The sequence below is a fragment of the Humulus lupulus genome, chromosome 6 (assembly GCF_963169125.1).
Source record: "Humulus lupulus chromosome 6, drHumLupu1.1, whole genome shotgun sequence".
Taxonomy (NCBI): Eukaryota; Viridiplantae; Streptophyta; class Magnoliopsida; order Rosales; family Cannabaceae; genus Humulus; species Humulus lupulus.
This window is the reverse complement of record NC_084798.1, coordinates 201,008,988-201,030,134: the sequence shown is the minus strand read 5'-3', so window position 1 is coordinate 201,030,134 and position 21,147 is coordinate 201,008,988. Positions and strand designations below refer to the sequence as shown.

Genomic DNA, 21,147 nt, shown 5'->3' with positions numbered 1-21,147 from the left:
TGGTGAAGATGACTCAGAAGGCTTTGAGAGTTCATTATGCACATGCCAGATGATTGGAATCAAGATGCTGAGGCTAATAATTGGAGTGATGATTATGAGGGTGAGTATGAAAATGACTCGAGTATAGAGATAGTTGATTTGGTAGATACTGACAGTTAGGAAGAGCAGGCCCAAAATGTCCCAGCTGGTGTGGAAGACATGGCCCAAGTCCAACAACCAGAAAGTCACACTGATCAGCCAAGTAATGAGGCCCGACAAAAAATTAATATAGGCCACGCGGATGGTTTTGGGGAAGCCCAATCTGAACCAGCAAATAGGAAATGTGCTGGATTTTATGAACCTGAAACTAGGCAAAGTGAAGGGGTTGTATAGTCACAAAAAAAAAACTTCAATTGGCATTGTTCAAGAGCCTTTTGAGACAAAAACTTCTTTTGGGCAAAGTGGAGGGCCTGATGAGACACAACCTATTGAGACATAACCACAACCTGGTCGAGACTTTATTGAAGAAGAGTATGCCCTAGATGAGGATGAGGAGAGGCATTTTGGCGATAATGTTGAACACCCTAGCAACTGGTGGAGTTCAGTGACTGATACCTGCAACCAAGAAGACATAGGAGGGTTTGATAGTGAATATGAGTCTAATGATCTGAGGAGTTTGAAGAGTGCTGAAGAAGTAGGTGGGGTTAAGAGAGGAAAAAAGAGTTCCATCCAAGGACTGGCTGGAAGGATTTCACGTTTAAACTTGGGTTGAAGTTTGCTAGTAAGGAGCAACTTAGGGAGGCTCTGACTAAGAAATTCATAAGCACTAACAGGGAGTTCACTTATATGACCAATAATTCTGTGAAGATAAGAGCAGTTTGTAAAGGGAAGGGTTGTGGCTGGACATTGTATGCTAGGGTCCAGACAAAAGACTACACAACATTCAGAGCCAATACACTGATGGATGTGCATAGTTGTGGCATTGTATCTGACAACAAGAAAGTGACTGCTACTTGGTTGGCCAAGCATTTCATCGAAGACTTTAGAATGAACCCAAATATGACTTACAACAACTTCAACACCTTGACTGCAAAAACAAAGTTCTCAGACACATCCTCCTATGCATTCTACAACACCACGAACAAGGCCAAAGAAATAATGGAAGGTTATATGAAGGAGCAGTATAGAGTTTTGGATGATTATTGCAAACAACTCCTACACCACAATCCAGGGAGCACAACCATTATCAAAAGTAACATTGTCAATGACAAGAGGTTGTTTTAGAGAGTTTATATCTGCCTCAAAGCTTGCAAGGAGGGATTCAAGGCTTGCAGACCACTTATTGGCTTGGATGGCTGTTTCCTAAAAGGGTACTGCAAAGGTATGTTGCTGGTTGCTGTGGGTATTGATGAAAATAATGGCATGTTTCCAATTGCATATGCTATTTGCGAGAAGGAAAATACAGACACATGGAATTGGTTTTTAAAATTGTTGAAGGAGGATTTGGAGGTTATTGACACTAGGAGATATACATTGATTAGTGATAGACAAAAAGGGTTAGAAAATGCTTTAGGTTCCCTGTTTGATGGTGCTGAGATAAGATTTTGTGTGAGACATTTACATGCCAACTTTAAAAAGAAGTTTCCAGGTCTTCTTCTAAAACAAAAGTTGTGGGCTTGTGCACAAGCCACAACACCAGAATATTTCAAGAGGAGGATGGCTGAAATGAAGGAGGTGAATGAGAAGGCATATGTTGGTTAATGAAGAAGGCTCCAACTGAATGGAGCAAGCCACACTTTAGATTGCATGTCAAATGTGACATGCTCTTGAAAAATTTGTGTGAGAGTTTGAACTCTGCCATATTGGATGCAAGGGAAAAGCCCATCGTAGCTTTGTTGGAGAAAATTTGGTTCTGGTTGATGTCTAGATTATGTAAGAAAAGAGAAAGTGTGGTAAAGTGGTTGGAACCTGTGGGGAAGAAAATTCTAGATATCATAGAGAAGAACAAGCAAGAGGCCAGGCATTGTTCATGTATTAGAGCATATGCAAACATGTTTCAGGTTACTTATCTAGGTAGTGAGAGCTTTTCATGTAACCTAGCTACTCGGACATGCACTTGTAGAGCTTTTGAATTGAGTGGGGTACCATATGGGCATGCATTGGCCTGTGTATGGAGTTCCAACTTGAAGGTTTATGATATTATAATTGATGCATACAAAAAAGAAGACTTTCAAGCACAATATGCTGTAGTTATTGGACCAATGCCAAGTCTTGATAAGTGGCCAAATCCTGGTTTGAATCCAATTTACCCCCTAACTGAATCAAACTTGCTTGGAAGATCAAAGAAGACAAGGAAAAATACACTTGATGAAGATGACACCAATGCAACCAAAAAAAGAAGGTTTGGTCAACCAAACCATAACAGTAATTGTAAATAAACAGGACATTCAAGAGTCACTTGCTAGAATCCAGCAGTGACACAGGTATTCAATCATCAATTATTTTTAGTTAGTTTTCTTTTCAATTATGATTTTATAAATGTTTTAGTTAATTTTCTTTTTATTTATTTATTGCAACCTATTGTTGCCAAGAAAATGGGCAGAACACCTCTAAAAATCCACATGCTGACACTAAGAAAAGGCAGAAGAGGAGAGCCAAAATTAATGCAAGAGATGCAGCAACAACAACTTCATCATCTCAGCCACCACCCTCTCAACAAGCCATTGCATCTCAAGAGAAACACACACCTAGGAGAAGTGGAAGACCCCATGGAAGACAACCAACAGCTGTAACTTCCTCATCCCAGCCACCACCCTTTCAGCAAGCCACTGCATCTCAAGAACAAAACACACAGAGGAGAAGAGGAAGACTGTAACGTCCCAAAATTACCTAATAAGGCTTAAGGCCTTGAACCAAGGGGTTGGTTTAGCTCTATGGCTAGTTACTCAGAGCTAAGGGCGAGAGCCCCAGGTGATTCTATGGTCACGTAGCTAGGGCGTAGGCCTCGGGGTTTGCTCTATGGCCAACTGTTCAAGGCAGCGGTCCCTAATTGGTCCAATGACCACTTGTTCGTAACTGAATGACTGTTTATGTAGGTTATTATTATAGCTGGGCAAGCTAGATAAATATCTAGAAGTTTATATTTTTTGTTTATGAAAATGTTGAGTTTTCTTGCTGAGCCTTGGCTCACGGGTGCTTTGTGGTGCCGGTAAGGGGAAAGGAAAGCTTGACCAGCCATGAGTTGGAGAGCTTCGGTGGCAGCGTGTACATATGCGGCTGCTCGACCACCATTGCTGGGGATATCTTAGAGGAACTAGAGTTGTAGCCCTGTTTTTGCCGCTTAGGCCGGCTGAATGTAACTTTTGATGTATATATACCTTTTCAAAAGTTTAGTTGTAGTATTTTGGGATCCCATATCTGTATGGAACTTCTTAAATGAAAGTCAACATTTCTTTTGACCAAAATTTTTAACTCTAACCCTTGACATTAACCTTAGTTACTCATTCTAAACCAAACGACTTAGTTAGCAAGTCTGGCACAATTTAAAGTACACAGTGTAACGGTCCTGGATTAGGAGGATGTTACAAAGACAGAGTGGACCAGCAACAACATTTTCCTCATCTCAACCAACACCATCTTAGAATCTAAGTTATAGTGTGTCTGTCATCTTTCGTTGTTAAGACTATTTTGGGTCATTTGTGACCTTTGTTTTCAGGCATCTTTGGCCTAATTTTGTGTACAAATGTATATGGTGTGGACCTTGTGATTTGGTTAAGTATTTTGTGGAGCCTGTTTATTTAGCAAATTGATATGACTTTTTTGTCTATGAATTATGACTTGCATCTGTCTATCAATTTGGGTGTCAATTATATTTTTTTATTTTCCATATTGGGTGCCAATTATGACCTTGCATCTTGTATGGATTTTCCACATGATACCATGTAGTCAAAATTATTATTTGCATCTGTGAAATTAAGCATAATGAACTTAAACTAACATGACCAGAATTTAACCAGAACATGCACAATTGTCAAAATCCATTCATTCATGTTAGACTTGCTGCATTACAGATACAATGAAACTAGCACTTTGACAACTGAAACAAACACCATTGTCTTGTATCAAGTACTTTTTTTTAACCAAAATCACACAATGTCTAAAATTTCAAACACCAGACTAATACAATTACAGATACAATGAAAATGAACTTTCCCCAACTTATACCAATCCAATCTTTTTTAAGGAAGTGACCACAAGTACTGCAAACATGACCTTCACCCATAATTGTCTTGTTCCCACGTTTTAGACTTGGTATTTTAGACTCTAAGAGATCTTCGACGTTCCAAGTTTCTCCCTCAATTTTTTTCTCCAGTTTGGAATGACAACCCTTCCACTTTGATTAATTTCTAGATCCACCCACTGGAAAAAATCCAACCCCCTTCTGACTGGCATAAAGTAAGAAGAAAACCTAGATGAAGAAAACCCAGATACAAAAAAAGAGAAAACAAATTTATCCACACTTACTTTCATTAACCAACAAGTTTGAAATCTTCTCCGAGGATTTGCTTCAGTCTAAGAGGCTCTGATTACACTTTCCAAGCCACAATCACATTGTTGTCGCGGTCGCAATCGACTCCCACCCCTACAAATTCGGGGCATTGCTTTTGATCCACTGGAAAAATACGAACTTTCACCCTCCATTTTCCTCCACTGCTACTTGTCTTCTTCAGTCGTTCATGTATTTGTGTTTTGTTTTTAATTTTTAGTTTGTTTTAAAATAAAACGCTTTTTTATTTCAAATTTTGGTTTTTAAAATACTAAATGGTGAATTAATCTCCACTGTACATGTGGAAAAAATAAGACGGAATTGGGCTGGGTATCGAAGGATACCAACAGAAGTGGACAATGGGTACTATTCCCACCAAAAAAAGATTGGGTACTAAATCACTTGTTTCATAAAACATTGGGTACTTTTGTCGCTATTTCCCCATACTTGTATAAAAGCAGTAATAAGTTTTCTTACTGAACCTTGGCTCACGGGTGCTATGTGGTGCAGGTAAAGGGAAATAAAATCTTACCCAGCCTTGAGTGGAGAGCTTAGGTGGCAACGTGTACATATGCTACCGTTTGACCACCACGACCAAGGTGTTTCAGGGGAACTAGGGTTTAACCCTATTTTTGCCGCTTAGGTCGGCGGATTGTAACTTTTGAATTTTAATGACTATTTTTTATTGTAAACAACTTTGTAAATACTATTATGGGATCCCACGTACAATTTAACTTTTTTAATAAAATATCTATTCCTTTTGATCGAGATTTTACACCTGGCCATTAATAATACTTAGATGCACGCTTATGGCATAATGATTCGTTTAGCTAGTTAAGCACTATTTAAAATATACAGTGTGATGGTTCTGGTTTCCCAGGGCGTTACAACATGGTATCAAAGCCTTGGCCCAGCAGGAAGTGTGGCCGACAAGGACGTCGGACCCCTAAGAGAGGGTTTTTGTGACAGTCAGAATCTCGTGATCTGTAGGGGGAAAGACTGGGTAAAAGCTATGCAATCCCACATCGCCTGGGGAATGTCAAGTGTGATAATTCTAAGACTATGTAGGTATGGGAATACACAGTTAAAGAGGACTTAAATGGATTGATGGGTACTACCTATGTCAACAGGATGCATCTTCTTTTCGGTGGCCCATCACTTGAGAACTCCAAAGTTAAGTGTGCTTGACCTGGAGTAGTTTCATGATGGGTGACATATTGGGAAGTTTTCCCAGGAAGCGTGCAAGTGAAGACAAAGCATGCTGGAAAGACTCGTGTTGGTTTGTAGGGCCAACCGTCATTCTAGGAAGCAGCTATAGTGACGTGGGGTGTTACACAGTGGCCTCAATAGCCACATCAGTTGTAAAACTTACCCAACCAAGTGGTGGGGGAAGCCATCTTTACAGATTGGCTTCGATCATGTCCGTAGCATACGACTAGTCAGTGAGCCTGTAGAGAAAGTTTAATGCATCTTCAAGAAACTCTTTGGAATGGCGCCATGAGTACCTCATTCCTTTCTCTCCAAACTACTTCCACAGGAACCGAAGCTTGGAGAAAGAACTCCTGCAAGGGAAGCAGATTTGGCCGGCTACTAGGATCCTCAAAATTAGCAAACCATTCCTCCCAATTGGTAGCATTAACTAATTCTGACCTTAACCCATGCAAGCAAATGAACCATAACCTCGTAACAAATCCACATTTCCAAAATAAATGGAAGGATGATTCTTCATGTTTTTTACAAAAACAACAAGTATCTTCCACGTCCCATAACTTCCCAATTCTAGCTCTCGTAGGAAGAGAGTCAGCAAGAATTTTCCACCAGAGTAACTTTAATCTCGAATGGAGTTTGCTTTTCCATATTTTCTTCCAAATACTTGGTTTTTCCTCCGCAAGATAGGGGATTGAGATAGCCGAGCGGATGGAAAAAGTACCTGAAGAATCAGCATGCCATAACCATCCATCATCCTTATCAATCCTCGACAGTGGTAAGTTGATTATACATTTAATGTTAGTAGGAGCAAACCATTGGTGAAGCATTGGTTTACACAACTTATTGTTTACCATAAATTGAATCACCCAACTAATGTCGTGAGTAGCATCCATTGACGGAGTCAGTCTATGAGGTGTCGTGGGTAGCCAATCATCAAACCATATGGATGTGGATCTTCCATTGCCAATCTTTCGGCACAAACCTTTCAGAATTAGACCTCTAGCCTCTACAATTGTCTTCCATCCAAAAGTTTCATTCGACTTGAGTTGATAGTTCAGTATACCTGCATTTTTCAAATACTTCGAGTGGACGACATCATGCCATAAACCTTTCTTATCAGTCAATAATTCCCAAATCCGTTTTGCCATAAAGGCCTCATTCATTGCTTTAGAAGACTGAAAGCTTAAACCCCCAAAGAGTTTCGGTTTACATAACTTTCCCCATGATGCAATGTGGACTCCTCTTTTAGTATTTATGTTGCCCCACCAAAAGGATCTAAGAGCTTGATCAATCTTCTCAGTCATTCTTTTTGGGATTGGGCCAAAAGCAGTAATATAGGATACTAAAGACGATCCCACTACTTGGACTAATGTTGTCCTACCTGCATTTGAGATCATCTTAGATTTCCATCCTTGAACCTTGGAATTGAATTTATTCAAGATGAAAGCCATGTCCTGAGTTTTAGATTTCGACCTCAAAATAGGGAGACCGAGGTGTATTGCGTCCTTTCTTACCCTCCAAATCTGGAGTAGGTCAGTTAACTGCAATTTGATGGTGTTTGGAACACACTTAGAGAAGAACACGTATAATTTTATCTTGCTAACATTCTGCTCCAACCATTTAAAAAACTTGTCTAGACATTATGAGAAACCCTTAGCCTTTTTTGCCGATGCTTTCCCCACCAAGATTATGTAGTTCATAAAGAACAAGTGGCTAATAATCGGTGCATTATGTGCCACCCATATACCTATAATATTTTTATCACTTTTGGCCCTTACTAGCATTCTTGAAAGGATATTTGTAGCAATTATGAATAATGCCGGTAAAAGAGGATCTCCTTGCCTCAATCCCCTAGTTGATAGTAAAGAAGCGAAGGGACTCCCATTGAGCATAAGCGAGAAGGACGATGTTGTCACACATTTGATTATCCAACCCACAAACGTGGTGTGGAAACCCCATTTAAGAAGCACCGTCTCTAAAAACTTCCAATCATGAAAATCAAATGTTTTTTCCAAATCCAATTTGAGCAAGAAATGGCCTCCTTTTGTCCTTTTTGTTTGCATAGAGTGGAGTATTTCTTGAACAACCATAGAGTTGTCCTGGATAACTCGACCCCCAACAAATGCATATTGCATAGATGATACCACCTTCGGCAGAATATTTGGAAGACGATTTTCCAGAAGTTTAGAGACGTTCTTGTAGGCAATGTTGCAGAGTGCAATAGGTCTAAACTCATTCACAAGCCTGGGTGCTCTTTTTTAGGCAGAAGAACAATATTTGCCTTGTTCAATTCTTGAGGCAGTTCTGTATGGATGAAGAAATGTTTCACCATTCTTAGAACGTCTTGGGCAATGATCTCGCAATGGTGTCTATAAAACGACGCGGGCATCCCATCAAAGCCTAGAGCCTTATCTGGGTTAATTGCATTGAAAATGTCCACAATCTCAATATCATTTGGGATTTTAGTCAAAACAGAGTTCATGTCTTCTGAGATAAAGTTAGGACTCAACAGTTCAAGATCCAAATGGAACCGAGTTGCAGGTGCTCTGAAAGTTTTGCTAAACTTTTCCATGAAACGATTGCCTATTGAGGTCTAAGAAGATAACCATTCCCTTTTTTGGCTTTTTATAGAGTGGATGAATTTTTGTCTCCACTGAATGATAGTGGAGCCATGAACAAATTTTGTTCTTTTATCCCCCTCTTTGAACCATGGAATTGTGGATTTTTTTTTCTCCAATGGATCTCTTCACTACGTAGTAGTTCGTTCAGGCATGCTCTTGCTTCATTTTCTTCCATCCGCCCTATTAAATTTTTCATCTCAGCTTGTTTCAAAGTGGCTTGGACCGTATTGTCTCAAGGAATCTTGCATGGTCTCTCCCTTGGTTTCCCCACTTGAGCTGTGATTTCTTGCAATTGGAATATTGCTACATGTAACATTAGATGGCAGGTTTGAGTATTTCATATTCCTTCCCACCCTTGCTTTTCCTTTTCTACTGCTTCCTCCCTTATCATTCGACCCAATCGTGAAACCATTTTTGCGTACTGTTTCATTGATGGCAACAGTCGGCACATGAGAACCCTCAATTGTCGGTGTCGCGAGGATGGTGGCACAATCATTATTCACGTTTGGGTAAAATTAAGGTAAAGGTCCACATGGAATAATTGGCCCTGAAAGTTTTCTCTTTCTCAAAGTCCCTTGAGTATGGTCATAAAGATATTCAAACTGAAGTGGAGGTTTGAACAAAGAAGGAAATGGCCAAAATTTGTCTACAGTTTCTTTTCCCATATAGAGGTTAAAGGCTTGGGCCCAACATTTCCTACTAGGCCAGGGAATAGTCACAGATTCAGGCCCAAAGAAATGGCTATAAGCTTGGGCCATATCCTTAGAGGAGTTGGCCTTAAAGGGCATTCTCATGGGACCAATGCAAATTGGGTTTTGTCCTAAGTGTTTAGAGCGAGTACCCTGCATGGTACTATTCTCGACGACTGTATTGGCATGCACCTCCTTGACGTCTTTATTTCCTTGCTTGGAAAACCATACGTTTGCTTTTTTGCAAATTTTCAAATTTGGACTTGAAATGGAAAGACTTTGGACATCTTTGTTCTAACCAGCTGACTGTAACTCTACATCAATTGAAGTAGCATGTCCACCGTTGTCATAGTTGTCCTATAGTACTAAGTTGATAGACGCGTGCCGAGGAGTCCTTGAGATTGCCGATGGAACAGCCAGAGCTTTGGTTGCCAGAGCCAAATATACATTCCTAGAGTTGAAATGAATCTTTTTCTTTGCAGGAGGAGATTTTACAATCTCAGTAGAAGTTTAAGCAGCTGTCTCAACACTTGACCCTGGGATTTTTTCACGTTCGAGTGCCCCATTGACATAATCCATTCCAAGGACCATTTTGGCCTTGTGGAATGGAAATGTGACTTCTCCCAACTCTACGCGCTCATCCATTCCCCGTACATGGGGAAACAATGCCCGTCATAGTTCTTAATGAGGGTGGGTGATCGGAAACACATTTTCATGTCATGTGCCATAACCCCACACTTAAAACAAATCAAAGGAAATCTTACATACTTGCATTGCAACCAAAGGGGAGGCATGTTTTCCCTCTTAAACGCAAATCTCGCAACAAGAGGTTTTTCAATATCAATCACAGCTTGAAAACGAAAAGTACCTGAGCCATAGACCAATGCTCTGTCCATGATTGAATAAGATTTACCAGCCGCAGCAGCCAGTTTGTTCAGGTTTGCTGGTTTCCAATTGTTGGGATTATAGTGCCCTTTAAAGCATATGTTTTGAACAATGTTTTATGAGATAAATAATTGAAATAAATTGTGTATATATTTTTTTGTTTATTATTATTATTATTATTATAATAATATATTATATGAATATCAAAAAATTCTCAAATTCGTTATTGTGACTACAATCTTGTATTGGTACGATAGGATTAAGATTGTAGGGAACGAATTTAAACAGTTCGAAGTAAAACAAAGTTATGTGGAATCTTTGAATTAAATACTGTAACGGCAGTTCACTAGTATTATGAAGACATGTAATCTAGATCTGGATTACTGATGTAGTAGGACATCTTAGTGGATGTACTTTATATAAAGTGGTTATACAAGAACATGACCTGATATGTTATCAATACTTAGTAATACTATTTACTGTATAAGTATTAATTAAACATATCAATAAGATGATCATATACAAATTGATCTTAATGCTAAAGTTATTATGAACTCCTGTTTATGTCATATGAGTTCTTTGATTCACTCTTTATGGTTTGTCAGAATGATCGGGTTGAAGACTTTTGATTTGGGAACTCATTGATGTAAATGGATAGGGACATAATATACATATATGAAATCTATACTTTTCCAAGAGGAATAGAATAATGGTTCTCTTAAGGGTTGACTTTTGGAACTGAAAGGTTATGGAGCTCAAATTCATAAATCAGTTTATGAATTAACCTTCACTAGTAAAGTTAATGGTACTTAAGGAAACAAAATATAATTAAAGAGGTTAAACAATAATTAATTCCTACTTTAATTATGAACTATTAATAGAGGATTGAATTGTATGTGGTGATCAAATCGATGGACACTTTTATGTTTTACAAATACTCAATAAATAAATGTCTATAATTTCAAGAGTACAATCTCATATTTTTAGTGGAATAATATTGAGATTAATAAATTAAGGTTATTATATTAAATATTTTTAAATAAAAATATAAATTTATGGGAGTTTAAAATTATAGGTCCATAGGTCCCTGATGGCTCTATCAATACTATTTAAGGTAAGAGTTGAAATTGGGAAAAATTAGGAAGGGATATTGGCATCGATAATACCCAAAAATTTTCAAAAGTTACACTTTAATACCCAAATTTTTTTTTTGCGGTAATAATATATAAATCTACAATTTGGTTGCAACCGTTAATACTCACCATTAACTGCCCGTTAAGTGTCTACGTAACACATTTTTATACCCGTAAATTTAGGTACTAAAGTGTAACTTTATAAATGATGTATGTATTATCGCCGCCAATATCCCTTTATTCTTTAAATACTATTAATATCATTTTAAATTTTAAAAAATCTAAAAAAATACTAGAGAGTAATCAATAATATGGATTTCAGGATGATTTTGAGATTTTATTTGGATCTCTGGGCCCAACACCCCGTGTTTTTTGTTGCACACAAGGTAAACCAGTTACCAACACCAATACCATATTGTATTTGGTGAACGTACACCCAAATTGAAGTGGTGAGAAACTCAACCTCAGAATATCTGATGTCGATTGGCCAAGACTCCAAGGCCAATAGAGTACCATTAACATACCATGGCCTTCGGTCAAGTACTCGTTGAGCCTCGTCGGAGCTTCTAAACTTAAACATATACAAATAATTCTAAAGCTCATTAACAATCCAGCCTCCAAAGGATGACCAAGCCATCTTTAGTGATGCCTTTAGAATGTTGAAAGATATTCTCTTTTTCGAAAATATCTTTTCCAACAAAAGATTACCATGTACATAAGTATCATCCGAAGGTATCAGCTCTACCTCCAAATCTTCCATTGAGATTTACAATGCCTCATCGAACCACTTGGAAAGTCCTGGCGCATCAACGACTTGACTTCCCATTGATGCAGGAGAATGAGAAACGAACCAACAGGAACTTACCTGTAATAACATGCAATATTTAATAAGGGCACAAACATGCTATAGGTTTGACATGATATTGTATTGTTTTTAATGGTTCATTCATAGTTCTTAATGTATCTATCAATCACATTAATAATTATATTTATGTTAATATATCATAATTACTAAATATAATTATGTTTATGCCGACCATATCAACAAAGGAGCTTGGTGCAAAATGACCCTTAATAGAATGTAAAAGTAAGTAAATGTCCATTTTTTAATTTTATAGTAAAATAGCTTAATCACATTTTTAATATTACATATTACCAAATATGTCATTTAGCAAATTACTATTTTGTTCTAAATATTTTAATATTATGATATATGTATATTAATTTTATTTAATTAGTTTTTATTTTAAAGTTATTTCAATTTTTTTTTCGATTTTATGGGTTGTTGAATGATATATCATATCACAAAAATACATATACGGAGTTGAAAAATAATATACCAACAAAACTTACAAAACTATTACTTAAAAATGTATATACTATTCTAATAAAATTATATACTACCATTATGTATAATAAAATAGAAACTAAATATCATAAAAAAAATTTGATATACCATACCATAAAAAATATATACACTAGTTGAAAATTACTATACCAATAACCCATAAAAAACTAAAAAATAGCAATATAACTTTAAAATAAAAACTAATAAACATATACTATTATATTAAAGTCATACACTCCTAAATAAAATTTTTATAGAAAATGACAATTTAGGTAATCAACAATATAAAATGGTAATTTATCTACAATTTTTTAAAAAAGATGACATTAGTTTCTTGATGATATTGTTTTGAGTCATTTATTATAATTTCTATCATGAAATCCTAAAAAAAAATTTTGTGATTAAAAAATATTATTTAGTCGCAATTTATTATTAATATAGTTTAAATAATAATATTTTAGTCTCAAAATATTTTTTTGTGAATAAATGTCACTTAATTTTAATCGCAATAAAAATTTGTTTGTGATTAAAAAATAATACTCAATCACCAGATGTTACTATAATAAAAAACAAATTAGCAATAGATTTAGAATATCTGTTATGTGGAATATATCCGTATGAATCAATACTAAATATATGCAGAAATTGTCACCAGAGGATTCAATGAAAACAACTAAAAAAGTAGACAACAAAATATCGAACAGAATTTACTTTGATGAGTATTTTAAATTAAAGTATTAAATATTCACAATCGACTATGTCGCTTTGCTCCTTTCGGTGGAATTAATTTTTTTCCTTTTGAAAATAGCCTTTAGTGACACATGGTGAAGATATGATTCCTTATATTTATATATAAATATTAGTTAGAATAAACGTGTAAGGCATGCTTGTTTAGTTTTAAAGTTTTAAACATTGTCTATAATTTTAACAAAAGTTGGTTTACTATTTAAAAAAAATATATATTTATATAATAGAATGAATTATAATTTTATAATATATATAAATATTTATATCAATAATCTCGACATATATGACATCTAAACACAACGTATATATATTTATATAACTACATGATATATATAATATAATAATATTTTGAAAAAAAAAAATTAATAATAGAAATAACATAAAAATAGAAAAAAGTTATAGTGTAGATAGTAGTATACATGCATCAATGTGTCTCACAATGATAAAGAAAAAGAGTTTCAATCACTTGATAAAAAGTAAATTATCACACAAATTTATCAGATAAAAAAAATGATATGTATGTCTTTATTACTTTTAAATAAATATGATTTAATTATTTAAATTATCATAAAATATCTTTAAAATATCATATTTTAATTTATTTATTTATTTTTATTTAAGTTTATGTTTGCTCTAGTTTTTGAATTTGTCCGTGTAACAAAAGATTATATATTATATGTTTAATATAATATTAAGTTTAATTAAATTTTATTTAAAATATAAAATATATGGTATTATTATTTTTTAAATAATTATCATTATAAAATATATCAAATAAAATATTTTATTTTAATTTGTTTAATTATTTATTTTATTTTATTTTATTTAAGTTTAAATTATGTTTACAATCTGTCGTTAAATATAAGAATATTCTGTTAACTATAAGAATATTCCGTTAAAGTTAACGGAAAAAAATAAAAAACCGTTAAAACAAAAAATTTCCGTTATCTACATATTTTTTTATATAGAAGAGATATAAACATATAGAAATGTTTATATCTTAGTGTGTATATGCTCTACCACTGCCATAACTTGTTTAGAGTAGTCAATAGCTACCTAAGATAAATAATTTTATATATATATATATATTAATAATAGAGTATTCGATCTTCTTGAAGAAAAAAAATTAATTATAGGGAATTTGGCAGCTAAAGTCCACATTCTTTCAAAATTGTTGAATTTAAGTCCCTGGTCTTTTCTTTTTTGGCAGCAATAGTCTCTAACATTTATGATGAGTCCTCATTTTAACGGATTGTTAACGATTAAGGGAAAATGTGCACTAATTGTGTAACGAAAGGGATGCTAAATTTTTTATATTATTCTAAATAATATAATGTTAGATTAAATAATGTGACAAAATGTGATTTGTCACACCTTGTAATATATTATTGAGAGTTACAAAATTGGACACATGTGTATGCCCAAATGTGACATATTTTGATGTACAAAATCAGTTACAAATTTATAACTCCTAAATATTACCTAATAATGTGTAGATTGTATGATACACATTTGAGTTTGGATTTCATAAAACCATAAGTGATATGGCTATTGGAGACATAGTTTTAACTCTCATAATGTGTTTGGAGGTTACAAAGTCATGTGGGAAAATGATAGAGTCGTTTGGAAATGCAAAAGTTGAGTTTTGCTGAAATTGGAGTTGTGGCCGCGGTCGTTGATTATCCCTAGTTGCGGCCTAGGAGAGAGAGGCCAGTGGCCGCGGCTAGGGATGCTGACAACCAACTTCAACTTCAACTTCTTTTTTCTGTCTTGAACGATTCTAACACCTCATGTAACTCCCTAAACTCATTTTTAATTCCATAAACATCCAATTAAAAATTGGTAACAACCATGAGGGCTGGTGGAATTTGAAATTCAAAGGGTATCTCAAATTCTATAAATAGGAACCTAATGCTCACTTGTAAGACACACTATTTTCTATCCACAAAACACTTGGCTGGAAAATACATCATAAAGACTTGATTATTCTAGAAAACTATTTCCAATACTGTCAGAATCCCTTAGTGCTTGAGATAGGGGGAAATAACCTTTTAGACAAAGGTTGTAAACCTTGTTCAAGTTAGTGATCCACAGTGCTCTTCACATTGGTTGTGTGAGTGATAGAGTGATTTCCTTTTTGTTCTTGTTCTTACATTGTTTCTTCTACTTCTTTTGTTTCTTCTCTTTATTTTCTCTTTACATATTTTCTTGTATATTTTGTTTTAGAGTTGTAATATCTTCTACTACTTTTAGTTTATTTGTATCTATTGTCTAGAGTTGTATTTTCTATTATTCTCTTCATCTACATATTTCTACATTTCCTTATATTTTTTGTTATTAAGTTGTAATCTTATTTAATCAATCACCTTGTTATTTGTATTTTTTTTTCTTAGAGTTGTAATTATTTTTCTTATTTCTATTGAGACAATTTTATCATCTCTAACAACACTTGTAAGAGAACATAAATTTAGCTGCCAATTACCCTATTTTTTTCTGCTCGATTTAATATTTAATTTTGATTATTTACTTATATTTTTAATTTGTAATAAAATTTATAATAATTTTATTTCTTTTATCAAAGACTAATTTTTATCATTGATATGTAGGATCTTATTTATATAAGTCTTTATGCATGCTCCCTATTGCACAAAATAACATACAATAGAAAACATACATGCATATATGTAGTTTTCATACAGAGATTCGTAAATAGCACATTAGAGATTAGAGCACTTAAGAATATGCAGGGGAATCACTACACCCTTTCGATTCCCTAACCTTTTGCCCTTGTTGAATGCTAGTGTTGACGCGGTTTTTCGCCAACAGTATATTAAGAAATAAAATGGGTAGAATAGTGCTTGACAGTAAACCGCAATGAAAATAATAAGAACTCACTCAAAATCACAGAACTTTTACGTGGTTCAGTGGTTAAAATCCACCTAGTCCATGAGTCAATATTACTACTGTTTCTCTCTCTATTTTGACAGAGTTTCAGTATATCACAATATGGTCCTCTTCCCTGTCCAATATTCTCAGTATTTATAGGAGAATTTCATGGACAAGTTTGGAAAACCGTGTAAGTAAACCACATTATTATATATGGTATATAATTAATACAAATTATTCCCATTTACGTTGGGATATGATTTGGTAACAGAATAAACATGCCCCTGCTATCTCGGGTAATAAACGATATAGATATGATACAGCCTGGTCATTAATGAGCGTATAAAGAATTCCTGAGTCTCTTGAGATCCTTCAGTATGTGTTATATCTAGGTCCTCACGAGTTGAATGTCTCACTTGAGTTCATGCTTGACAGCTATCTGACTCCGAGTTCATAGTAAATTTAGGACGTCTAATATTGGATCTGACCATTATGAGTCTTGAGCAGTTCACATGGTTAATAACTATATTTTACTTGGTTATCTTTCCACGTATTCAACTGCCAGCTGTACTCGAGCTGGGCAAGTGAACTTATGCTAAGTTTAGGGTACAACATTTGCCCCCCAAGCCCCTGCTCGTGTTTGGTGTCGTCACTTTCTAACATACACAGTAGGGGCTTTTAGACTTCTGCCATATAACATCATGCCTGCCCACTATTCAATTACTGGATATGTGGCTTCCTGCAATTGGCATCCGTTCAGGTTTCGAGGACTGAAACAACTTTCTTCTCAACTTTTTATCGCCATGTGGTCTATTTAACCTTGATCCTTGGATCTCGAACTAACCCAATTGGATGGCTCAGATTGACTTCCGTGGTGTACGTATAAATATGGTGATCAATCCTAAGACCTCACCACCTTTATATTAAAAAAATTTCCCTTTTCAAACACTCAAGCTTCCCTTCTTCTTCTCTAGAATCCCTAGAAATTTTCATCGTCTTGTGGTACTTCATAAGCTTTCAAGGAGCTTCAAGTGGCCATACATACATTCCCTCTAAATCGAACGTATTTTCTGTAAATATTTCATCCCTTGGTTTGAGAATTTTTTTTTATTCTTCATTTTCCAATGAGAGATTTTTTCTTCTTCTTTTTTTACTTCAAAAATGTTCTCTATTCAGTATTGTTAGGCTATTTCTAAGTGCTAATAGGAAGTGGGCTTTGGTTTAGGCTTCATGAATGAACCCAAACCAATTTAGAAATAGGGAACGCATAAATCTGGGCAATTTTCAAGGCTAATATGGGAGAACCCTAATGGCAAATCGGTTTGAAGAATACCTGTTTGTGGTATCGAAACCGAAGGGGTTTTAGGTTTAAACCTAGGTAGCTTAAGGGTTACGATTCCTTAGGCGGTTTTGCATTAAATCGCCTCACAAAGGAAAGTAGTGGGTTTGACAGTTCTGACGCATGGATCCCGAAGTACCTGGGTATTTTAAGAAATCGAGGCACGACCGCATGAGACCATGCGTTGAGACTAGGACAAAGTTTAGCTCGTATAAACATTAAAACTTCGCAAGTAGTCCTTTTTGTCCTCCGTACCTCCACGACCATAGTTATAGACCATCTTAGGTTGCCTACTAACTAGGCTGCTTTGTCGTCAGACGATCTAAATTATGAGACCTCCTAAGGAGAATGTCGCGAGCTCATCTACCCAAAACAAAGATAAAGGCAAGCAGATCGCCTCTGAATCTCCTATCCCACATTTTGGTCTTGTGGTGGAGAGAGAAGTCATCGTGAACCCCAACACTTTTTTTGAGGCTAAGCATATAGCCTTAAGGATAACGACTCCAGGGAAGGTGAACAAAATCATGTTGAGTCATAATATTGAGATGGGAGCTGACGGCCTCCTTGCCCGACCTGCATTTGAAGGGGAATGGAGTTGTGCCCCCTTCCAAGACGATTATGGGGCTTGGAGTGATGAGCACCTGAAGGCTGGCGCTTTCCTCCCACTGGACCAATACTTCGTAGATTTTTTGAACTACGTCAAATTGGCTCCCTTCCAGCTCCCCCCAAATTCTTACAAACTTTTGGCAAGACTAAAATTTTTGTTACTGAGGCATGAGTGGGAGGTCCCCACCCCAGCAGACATTTTATATTTCTTCTGCCTTAAAGAGATTCCTGACCAGAAATGATGGGGTGATGGGTTTTATTACCTCACCAGATTCCCTAACTCCAGCTCCATCATAGAGCTTCCCAACCACCCAAATGACCATAAAGATTTATTCTTTATGTCGAATGGATTCAAGAATTGAGAACATCGGTCCTTCAACTGTCCTTGTAAGTATTTTATCTTTGTGAACTCAACACGTGAAATTTTGTTCCTTTCATTGTAATTTTTTTATATATATTTCCTGACTAAGTTTGTTCCTCGTGCAGCTATATTCGCAAGAACATGCAATTCTATGACCCTCGAGGGTCAATACGAGACTTTGTCCAGTCTCCTTACTTGGGGAAAAGATTATCGCCAAGTCGTGAATGATGCCACCATGTTAGGATGAAAATTGATTAGTGAGGGTCAGAGATTAGCTCTAAGGACCTGAGCTCCACTCCTCGTTATCCTTGAGCTCCATTCTTCTCAAGAGGTCTTGCCAGCCACTGAGGACACTGAAGAGGAAGAAGATGTGGCGCCACTTGTGCAAAAAGAAGAGCTCCCAAAGCCAATCAGGGGCCCGATCCTAAGTGAGCTGTGTCTGGGGCAGCAGCCGACCCTTCTGGCCAAGGTAACCCATACCTTTTCAGAGAATTAGATCGGGCTGCTGCCAGCTTTAAGTTAATCCATTTTAACCCTAACCAGCTTGTTAGCCGACATCCTACCGATCCAGATCTAAATGTAACCCTTCTCCAATGGGTGGATCATTTGGTCGTACGCTATGATCATAGCTATCCCAAAGGCACCGTTGTTGTTGATAACACACTAAACTTTAGATCCTCCATCTTCGTAGAAAATGGAACAAACCATAGGACTTGACCTTCTCTGTTCCAGGGTGCATTTGCTCCTTTAGGCAGTACAAAGATGAATCTAGCCCCGAGGAGGGACCTGAACCCCCTAGGATCTAAGAGATCATAGCCTTAGATTCCCCCTCCCCTCCATTAATCGCAGAGTTGGAGGTTGTGCCTAGCCCAGTCCATACACCCGAGTTGATCGTAATAGATTCCTCCCCTAGCAAGGAGGGTAGGATCCTTGTTCTTTTTTTTTTTTTTTGCATTTATAATACCTTTGAAGCACTACTCCTGAGAATTAAATCATCTACTCGCTCTTTTTTTTTCAGGTGAAGAGATGGAATTGTCAGGAGCTCTCGATTTAAGGAATGCCTTCAAGGTTGGGGGGTCCAGAACTGGTCCCGTAGTATAAAGGCCCAGGGTGGCAAAGAAGGCCACCCCTAAAATGGGGGGTACCACAAAATCCCTCTGTAAGGGTAAAGGTGCGAGCACTGCTCGGGAGCTAGCTACAGTGACAATTGTCACTGTCCAGCAAATTCCTCCTCCCCCTCCTCGACATATGCCTCCCTCACACCGGTTACCGGTTGAGCCACACGATCTGGACAAGATTCCCAAGGCCTTTCGGGGTATCGTATATGAGACGATGAGTCACATGGTGGGCCATGCGTACAAGGCCAATGCTTGGGATTTGAGGGCCATAAAGGAGCGCAACCCGGAAGATGTCCTCGAATCTGATATGGGTACGAACCTCACCGTGAGTCCTTTTCCCACTGCTAACCTTTCTTTATTAAGTTTATTATTTTTTATTGACTTGCTTCATTATTTTGCAGTCTGTCTTGACTCAATACTGAAGCATAGCTCGTGTCAAGGCTAGGAACGAAGAACTCCGAGCTGGCTTAAACGCAGCCAGATCCGCCCTGAGTATTGCTCAAGAGAATGAGCATACTGCTAAGGCTGCTCTCATTTCTCTTCAAGAGGGCGAGCAATCCGTGACGATCGCATTGTCCGCCTCTCAAGCTCAGGTCGCAGAGGCGAGTCGCCATGCTGACCAACTTCAGGCCGAGAAGGATGAACTAAAAGAAAAGCTAATCGAGGCCAAGGTTAAAGCCAAGGAGGAAGCGACACTATCTTCATCAACAATGGAGGAGATGCTTTACCATTGCTGGGCTTTCAACTAGGATGGGAACTTCTCCTTCATGGAGTCCGAGCTGTGGGACCAGTATCTTGCTAAATTCAAGATTAGTTTTCGCAAGAACCCTCGAAGACTGGTGAGGCTTCCGGAGTAGTTGGGGGAGACGGTGAGGAGGTTACTTCAGCGGGGCGAGCTGACGGAGCCCAATGACTTTATTTAAGATTTTATTTTGTAATCATTATCATATATTTTCTAACAATTGCTTGGGATTAAAACAATTGCCTTTGGGCTTAGCTCGAGGTTTTTTTTTCTCTTTGATATGACGAGATTTTTTCTTATTTGAATATACATCTAACTTGTGATCTATTTTTCTTTCCTTTATTATTTTCTCATGTTTATGAATCCTTAGACTCTTGTACATTCAAAATCTTAAGGATCGACTTTAGATCGAGATAGATTTTATCAATCTTAGTTGTATCCAAGAATTTGCTCGCTCATTTGCATCATACTTGTTAAGAATCAGGCCTCGGACCTGGTTATATACATGGTTTTTAATAAACTTAACAACATTATACCTGTTAAGAATCAGGCCTCGGACTTGGTTATATCCAGGGTTTTTAATAATTTTTTTTAAAGCTTAGTTCGTGCTAGGTTAATTGAAAGCTTGAGCTTTAAAAAGCCGTTGAATAATCAATTTCTCCAAGCTTCTAAGCTTCGGACCTGGTTATATCCAGGGTTTTAGATGAATTAAAGCTTAGTTCGTGCTAGGTTTATTCAAAACTCGGCCTTTAAAAAGTCATTGAATAATAAATTTCTCCAAGCTTTCAAGTTTTTAATCTTATCCGAGTAGGCTTCATTTTCTCAAAAACTCACCTCGGTTATGTGCCCCCCAGGTAACCAGAATATTTAAACTTTCTTGGTTGCATTTACACCGTGTGAACACGAGCTTGCAATACTAAAACTAAGAAATGGTTATT

The 21,147-nt window shown here is 36.6% G+C and overlaps 2 protein-coding genes across 2 annotated transcripts; one reads left to right on the top strand and one right to left on the bottom strand.

Moving 5' to 3' along the window:
• Positions 1 to 825: 825 nt before the first annotated feature.
• LOC133785853 (uncharacterized) lies at positions 826 to 1,740 on the top strand. Its single transcript, XM_062225071.1, has 2 exons — positions 826 to 1,231; positions 1,349 to 1,740. The coding sequence occupies exons 1-2, from the start codon at positions 826 to 828 to the stop codon at positions 1,738 to 1,740; spliced, it is 798 nt and encodes a 265-aa protein (XP_062081055.1).
• A 5,634-nt stretch (positions 1,741 to 7,374) lies between these two features.
• LOC133785852 (uncharacterized) lies at positions 7,375 to 8,306 on the bottom strand. Its single transcript, XM_062225070.1, has 2 exons — positions 8,016 to 8,306; positions 7,375 to 7,929 (listed from the first exon to the last, which is right to left on the bottom strand). The coding sequence occupies exons 1-2, from the start codon at positions 8,304 to 8,306 to the stop codon at positions 7,375 to 7,377; spliced, it is 846 nt and encodes a 281-aa protein (XP_062081054.1).
• Positions 8,307 to 21,147: the final 12,841 nt, after the last annotated feature.